Source organism: Larimichthys crocea, chromosome XIII, assembly GCF_000972845.2.
Source record: "Larimichthys crocea isolate SSNF chromosome XIII, L_crocea_2.0, whole genome shotgun sequence".
Lineage (NCBI taxonomy): Eukaryota > Metazoa > Chordata > Actinopteri > Sciaenidae > Larimichthys > Larimichthys crocea.
In genome coordinates, this window is record NC_040023.1 from 12,670,212 (window position 1) to 12,677,522 (window position 7,311).

General features: G+C 50.0%; 2 protein-coding genes across 6 annotated transcripts in view; both read left to right on the top strand.

The window, feature by feature from the left end:
* Nucleotides 1-601: 601 nt before the first annotated feature.
* On the top strand, nucleotides 602-3,062 carry LOC109138608 (vegetative cell wall protein gp1-like). Its single transcript, XM_027287047.1, has 4 exons — nucleotides 602-622; nucleotides 1,381-1,845; nucleotides 2,161-2,907; nucleotides 2,979-3,062. Exons 1-3 carry the CDS (start codon nucleotides 602-604, stop codon nucleotides 2,905-2,907), a joined length of 1,233 nt encoding a protein of 410 aa, XP_027142848.1. The 3' UTR covers nucleotides 2,979-3,062.
* Nucleotides 3,063-6,229: 3,167 nt separating this feature from the next.
* LOC104937844 (MTSS I-BAR domain containing 1) overlaps nucleotides 6,230-7,311 on the top strand; it is a 50,172-nt gene continuing 49,090 nt past the window's right edge. For 2 of the 5 annotated variants that reach the window (XM_027286977.1, XM_027286976.1), the window contains exon 1: nucleotides 6,230-6,748. In XM_027286977.1, coding sequence (XP_027142778.1) covers nucleotides 6,677-6,748 — 72 coding nt within the window. In that variant the 5' untranslated portion in view covers nucleotides 6,230-6,676. The remainder of the gene's footprint in view (nucleotides 6,749-7,311) is intronic. The other 3 variants (XM_027286974.1, XM_027286975.1, XM_027286978.1) reach the window with 2 other exon arrangements.

Here is a 7,311-nt window from a genome sequence, read left to right on the forward strand (position 1 = left end):
AGCAGACAGTTTGGCTTCACCCTTGGAAAGGAAAAATGGCTTCTGGATTTTGTGTGAGGTATATACTTTTATCCATTGCTGGCAAAAAAATCACTTTGTTGTCTTGGATTTGTTTTGTTCATGTCTTCTTCTCTTTCAGGGTGCTCTTGCTCTCACTGTTACTGTTTGGGCAGCATACAAAAGGTAACTCATGTTACACAAACTGCAATTACATGCAGCAACTTCTTACACTGACTTTAAATGTGTCTTTTTTTTTTAGCATTTAGCTACAGAAATGGAGGTTCCAGTGGCATTACACCTCACTTTAAACCAGATGATGGCTTCCCTGCTTTCACTTCCTTGAGTGAAGGGTCTGATAAGCCTGCAGGTGATGAGTACCCAAAGCCTGCTGCTGTACCCAGTGCAGGGAGTTCCAGTGGTTCTGGCCATAGGCAAGTAGCTGGTTACAGTCCAGAGGGAAGTGTTTCTAGTTACAGGCCTAGCTCACTTATACAGCAAAAACCCAGAGAGAACCCACAGCAGCCACATTACAATCCTAACTCAGGTGAGACTGGTGTCCACCAGTCCAAAGCTGGCATGTGGGCTTTTGCTTTTCCACAAAATGGAAATGCCTTTGAGTCAGGTAGTGCTTCAAGTTCTGGAATTAAGATGGATTATAGTCGCCCATCTAAGCCCCAGCAGCCGAGCTATCCGTCCAAGCCCGTGCCCCAGCCCCAGCAGCCGAGCTATCCGTCCAAGCCCGTGCCCCAGCCCCAGCAGCCGAGCTATCCGTCCAAGCCCGTGCCCCAGCCCCAGCAGCCGAGCTATCCGTCCAAGCCCGTGCCCCAGCCCCAGCAGCCGAGCTATCCGTCCAAGCCCGTGCCCCAGCCCCAGCAGCCGAGCTATCCGTCCAAGCCCGTGCCCCAGCCCCAGCAGCCGAGCTATCCGTCCAAGCCCGTGCCCCAGCCCCAGCAGCCGAGCTATCCGTCCAAGCCCGTGCCCCAGCCCCAGCAGCCGAGCTATCCGTCCAAGCCCGTGCCCCAGCCCCAGCAGCCGAGCTATCCGTCCAAGCCCGTGCCCCAGCCCCAGCAGCCGAGCTATCCGTCCAAGCCCGTGCCCCAGCCCCAGCAGCCGAGCTATCCGTCCAAGCCCGTGCCCCAGCCCCAGCAGCCGAGCTATCCGTCCAAGCCCGTGCCCCAGCCCCAGCAGCCGAGCTATCCGTCCAAGCCCGTGCCCCAGCCCCAGCAGCCGAGCTATCCGTCCAAGCCCGTGCCCCAGCCCCAGCAGCCGAGCTATCCGTCCAAGCCCGTGCCCCAGCCCCAGCAGCCGAGCTATCCGTCCAAGCCCGTGCCCCAGCCCCAGCAGCCGAGCTATCCGTCCAAGCCCGTGCCCCAGCCCCAGCAGCCGAGCTATCCGTCCAAGCCCGTGCCCCAGCCCCAGCAGCCGAGCTATCCGTCCAAGCCCGTGCCCCAGCCCCAGCAGCCGAGCTATCCGTCCAAGCCCGTGCCCCAGCCCCAGCAGCCGAGCTATCCGTCCAAGCCCGTGCCCCAGCCCCAGCAGCCGAGCTATCCGTCCAAGCCCGTGCCCCAGCCCCAGCAGCCGAGCTATCCGTCCAAGCCCGTGCCCCAGCCCCAGCAGCCGAGCTATCCGTCCAAGCCCGTGCCCCAGCCCCAGCAGCCGAGCTATCCGTCCAAGCCCGTGCCCCAGCCCCAGCAGCCGAGCTATCCGTCCAAGCCCGTGCCCCAGCCCCAGCAGCCGAGCTATCCGTCCAAGCCCGTGCCCCAGCCCCAGCAGCCGAGCTATCCGTCCAAGCCCGTGCCCCAGCCCCAGCAGCCGAGCTATCCGTCCAAGCCCGTGCCCCAGCCCCAGCAGCCGAGCTATCCGTCCAAGCCCGTGCCCCAGCCCCAGCAGCCGAGCTATCCGTCCAAGCCCGTGCCCCAGCCCCAGCAGCCGAGCTATCCGTCCAAGCCCGTGCCCCAGCCCCAGCAGCCGAGCTATCCGTCCAAGCCCGTGCCCCAGCCCCAGCAGCCGAGCTATCCGTCCAAGCCCGTGCCCCAGCCCCAGCAGCCGAGCTATCCGTCCAAGCCCGTGCCCCAGCCCCAGCAGCCGAGCTATCCGTCCAAGCCCGTGCCCCAGCCCCAGCAGCCGAGCTATCCGTCCAAGCCCGTGCCCCAGCCCCAGCAGCCGAGCTATCCGTCCAAGCCCGTGCCCCAGCCCCAGCAGCCGAGCTATCCGTCCAAGCCCGTGCCCCAGCCCCAGCAGCCGAGCTATCCGTCCAAGCCCGTGCCCCAGCCCCAGCAGCCGAGCTATCCGTCCAAGCCCGTGCCCCAGCCCCAGCAGCCGAGCTATCCGTCCAAGCCCGTGCCCGTGCCCCAGCAGCCGGGCTACCCGTCCAAGGCCGTGCCCCAGCAGCCACGCTCCCTGTCAAAGATCATGCCACAGCCGAGCTATTTGTCCAAGCCCGTGCCTCAGCCCCAGCAGCCAAGCTATCCATCCAAGCCCGGTGTTCACCAGTCCAAAGCTGGCATGTGGGCTTTCGCTGTACCACAAAATGGAAATGTCTTTGCGTCAAGTATTGCTTCAAGTTCTGGCATTGGGATGCATTCTAGTCGCCCATCTAAGCCCCAGCTGCCAAGCTACCCATCCAAGCCTGTTCCCCAGCAGCCAAGCTATCCGCCCCAGCCCCAGCAGCCACGCTATCCGTCCAAGCCCGTGCCCCAGCAGCCAAGCTATCCACCCCAGCCCCAGCAGCCACGCTATCCGTCCAAGCCCGTGCCCCAGCAGCCACGCTACCCCTCCAAGCCCATGCCCCAGCAGCCGAGCTATGGCTTGACCCAAAGCAAAGCTGGCATGTTTGACCTCACTCCAAGGGATCCTAGACAAGTTCCACTGGCATCAGCGTATCAACCGAAGTGGCAGCAACCCTAGGTATTGTAAAGTTGCCTTGAATTTGACTCTTTTCAAAGCAGTTGGAGTGAATTAAATGCTTCTCTTCTCAGATTTTGACCTCCCTGGAAGCAGTCTGTCTCTGCAACTTGTGAACAACTCAACTTGTGAAATTCAATAAAGTACTTGTAACTGCACTTGTGTCTGAATATTCTCTGAAATTTGTGGTGCTGTCTTTTGAAATGCACTTAAGATTTATTGTATATTCACAGACAAATGTCTGGAAATGGTAGCTCATTGTATTGTTTACTACTAGGGTATTCGCTTGCATTAAACCTTGGTGTCCTTAGCTACCCATTAGCATTTGGTGTTGTCAATTAGTTCACAGTACTGTCTTTACAGAAAGCTTATTCAGTGTGAAGCTGCTTCAACTTTCACCCCAAAACATGGCAGTTACATTCTTCCCAACCAGCTGCAGAAATAACAGTTGAATTGGCACTACAACCGACTAGAGCTGGAGGCAGTCTGCCAAGCAGGTGGTCGTCGCAAGAAAATTGCAGAGGATGGCCATCAACAGTCAAGATTAAATCTCTGCCCTGATCTAAAATTCACAGCCATGGGCTCCTTGCAATTCCAACAGCTTCTTGTGAGGATGTTTTACTTTCTAAGGGCTTTTTACACTATTTGAGGGTTGGCGTTCTGAATTTCCGTCTGTGGGTCTTTGTATAAAGGAAGGCACTACACAGGAAAAGGAGCTTTAACAGTAAGGCAAAAGAACATTGAATTTTACAGCTTGACCACTGGCAATGCGGAAATGTTTTATATATTAGCAGTCAAATATTGGCACTAATGCTCCACCTGGTTGAAATGTCCAAGGAGCACAGTATGCCAGAAAGTACAGTGTGCTACGTAGAAGTGTACTAAGCCAATTGCATGTAGACTCTTAGTCCTGTCCTGCAGAGGTACTGCCAAAAAATATACTGTGATGCAACACACAAACACAGAAGCTGGACATTTTGACCTGGTGTGTCAAAAGATCTCATCTTTTAAAGGACTTCAAGGAATGCACTGTCTACTTTTATCAGTTTCATTTTTTTGTGCTCATGAAAAAAACAAAGCTTTACTTACTAACCTACCAGTGATGTTACAGCAGATATTTAGTTTTTGATTCTTTCAGCAGCATCAGTTGCTCTCTGATCAGGAGTTTATCACTTAAGACTCTTTTATGGTGACTGAAGCAGGCTGACAAGTTCTTGAAATAAAGGCGCCGTGTCTCTCTTCTTCGCGCTGTTTGAAAAGTGCATGTTGAGTTCTCTGCATGATGTGAAGGTAACTGATAAAAAAAGGGATGAAATGCAGTCATAATCTCATGATGGGACTCATAAAATATCTTCTGAACTTGATTTAACGGGCTGTGAATCATGGGTCTCCGGCTCCTCGCCTTTTTCGCTTTCCTCCCACTTCTTCTGGTTTCTCCCCCCTTTCCCCCTCCCTCTGATAACTGTTATTAGTTTGGTCCTCTCCACTTTGGTGGAGATAATAACACAGAGCTCTGCTTTTCTGTGCATTGATTCTCAGTGTGTGTGTATGTGTGTGTTGTTGTCGCTCCCTGTCATTAAGCAGCCAGTCTGTGTGGTTAAAATGACACAGCTTTGACGGTTTGAAGCTCTGCCAGCTCAACCATCTGATCCCAGACCTTCCTACCAGCAAACCGGTCAGCCCTGCTGGCTTCAGTCCAGCCTCCGAGAGCCAAAAGTCTGCAGGTTTTCCCTCTCAGCTGCTGTAGTGGAAACACATGGTTGATCACTGCTCGCCAACATCTCAGTGAAACAGCAGCATCTTGTTTCTTTGATTTGATGTGGTGCATCTGCCAAGTGTCAATTTTTAAAATACACAAGAGAAGAAGTAATGTGCTGTAAATTCTTTGTTAGTTTGATTATTTATGGTCCAAATACATCTCATGTTCAACACAGTGGTAGGAAGACTTGTCGGTTTATGTTTGAATATTTAAGCAACATCTAAAAACAACTATTTTAAAGACGCTACAGGTTAAGAGGGTAAAAACTGAACCCATAGATGTCACCATGAAACCTCTCCAGCTGATTACTCACATTAAGACAATTATTCTTTGAAATCTGATGTTTAAATATGCAAACAAGGTATTATCTAATGTAACTTTTGGTGAAATCTGCAGAGCCAAACAGACAAAATGAAGTCAAATGTGGATTTTCTGTGTTTTATTTATAAAACAGAAGCAGACACATGAGGCAGGATTTCCTGTTGAGACAAGGCGTCTGCGACGAACACATCGACACAGAGCTAAAGTGAAGTCTGGGTACCAGCAGAGTCCTGTGAGCATCTCTTTACATTTCATGTGGATGATATTTTTATTGAAATCACAACAAAGATGAACCAAACAGTGAAGTGTCCTGATGAAAGACTCAGTGAACCTGAAAAGGACTTCCACAAGGTTCACTGACTGACTTTTACCACTAGGTGTCCTCCAACCTACACGAAGGCCAGCACTGAGGTCCTGATTCATCTCTATGTGAGAGATGATAATTAATTTAGAAGGCTAATAAAATATTTAGATATTTTATACTTGATCAAATCTGAACACAGACGTACTCTATGAGAGATAAAAGCTGCGCGAGCATGTTTGGCTGGTAAAAAGAGAAAATGTGACGACAGGTTTAATGACCCATAGTTTGTGTTTTATATATATATAGATATATAAACCAGCAGATGACAGTCTGACAGAAACATGCTGTCTGTAATGTATCTGTCTGACTCTGTATTTCTAGTGTTGATACTGAGTTTGTACTTCAGTCAAATCTGTAACGCAGTAATGTAATGTAATGTAATGTAATGTAATGACTTTGACGTGTAGTAGCTGTAACATGGAGTGTTTTTACTCAAAGTACTTCTTCATCATGTCTTCAGGTTTCATCCTGAGCAGTTCAGTGAAACATTCACTAGGTGGCGCCGCAGACTGTTCAGACTTATTGTTTGTGTGAGGACTGAATAAAAATCACTCTATGAAACTCTTCAAGCTGTTTTTTTTCTATTCCTTTATTTTATGTATATGTTTTTTTGTATCTTGTTTTTTGTTCTGTCCAGTGGATTCAAACTTTTACAATGTATTTTATTCAATCTTAAATTATTAAATGACATTTTATTTGAAGATACGTTTTTTGTTTTATTAATATGGATTATTTTTCATTTTAACTGTTTTTATTTTTCGGATTCGTCAATATTAATTTACTTTAATTTAATTTTTAATCTATTTAATGATATGTTAGAGATGTGTATTAACAGCACAGATTACTCTGCAGATTTAATAACAATGTTTTTTATTTATTTTTTATTACTATGATAAAATCTTTTTCTCTGACTCGCGGTCGCGCGCTCGGGGCCGCGCCTCGCTTCATTAACAAAAAGCCTCTGAGGAGGGCGGGGCCAGGCTGATGCGCGCGTCCCCGTCCCCGTCCCTTTGAGGCGCGCTCCCGGCCCGCGTCTCTCCCGTTCAGCTCCCGGTGAAGGAGCTCGGCTCTCTGCGGAAAGTTGAGTGTGTCCGGCGGCGTGGCGTCGTGCCGTGCCGTGCCGTGCCGTGTCGTGCTGCTCCTCCTCTGCGCTCAGACATGCGTCTCCTCCTGCAGACATGGGATTTATAACCGCGGGCTCTGCTGCAGCTTGTGTCCGTGCTCCGCTCTGAGCCCGGTTCCGACAGACCCGCTTCTTCACCTCATTTGTCTGGCTTCAGCTCCGCCGGACTCAGACCGTTCGTTCGTTCCCGTTCACGCCGCTGAAGATGGAGACGGTGATGGAGAGGGAGTGCAGCGCGCTGGGGGGGCTGTTCCAGACCGTGATAGGAGACATGAAGGTAACATGGAGCATCATGAACACACACACACACCCTGCTGCAGCACAGCAAACATCTGACTGATTATTATTATCATCATTAATGTGGAGGAAGGTGGAGGGAGGTGGGTGTGTTCAGGCTGTGGTGCCTTCATTTTCAGGATGTGACCGCCTGCAGCTTTCTCATGAAAACACACACACACACACACACACACACACACACACATAAATCAGAAGGTTTTTAATCATGTTCATGACAAAGGATGAACTCTGAAGAGAACACAGCAAACACACACACACACACACGTGATCTTCATGACGTAGTTGCAGCCTCTGAATCAGATTTGCTGCTTTTTGTTTGTCTCACCTGACAGTCACCTGGTAATCAGAGACATGATTGGCTGATTAACCGACAAGAGCCATGCACAGTTTGTAGACTGATGAGATGAAAGATGATTTCATGTTGTGTATGTGCACACCTGAGGGAGCAAAGACAAAGAGACAAATCCTGTCAAAGGTTCAACATGAAGTCAGAATATATATTAATATATAATATATATAATATTCATTGTACACACACACACA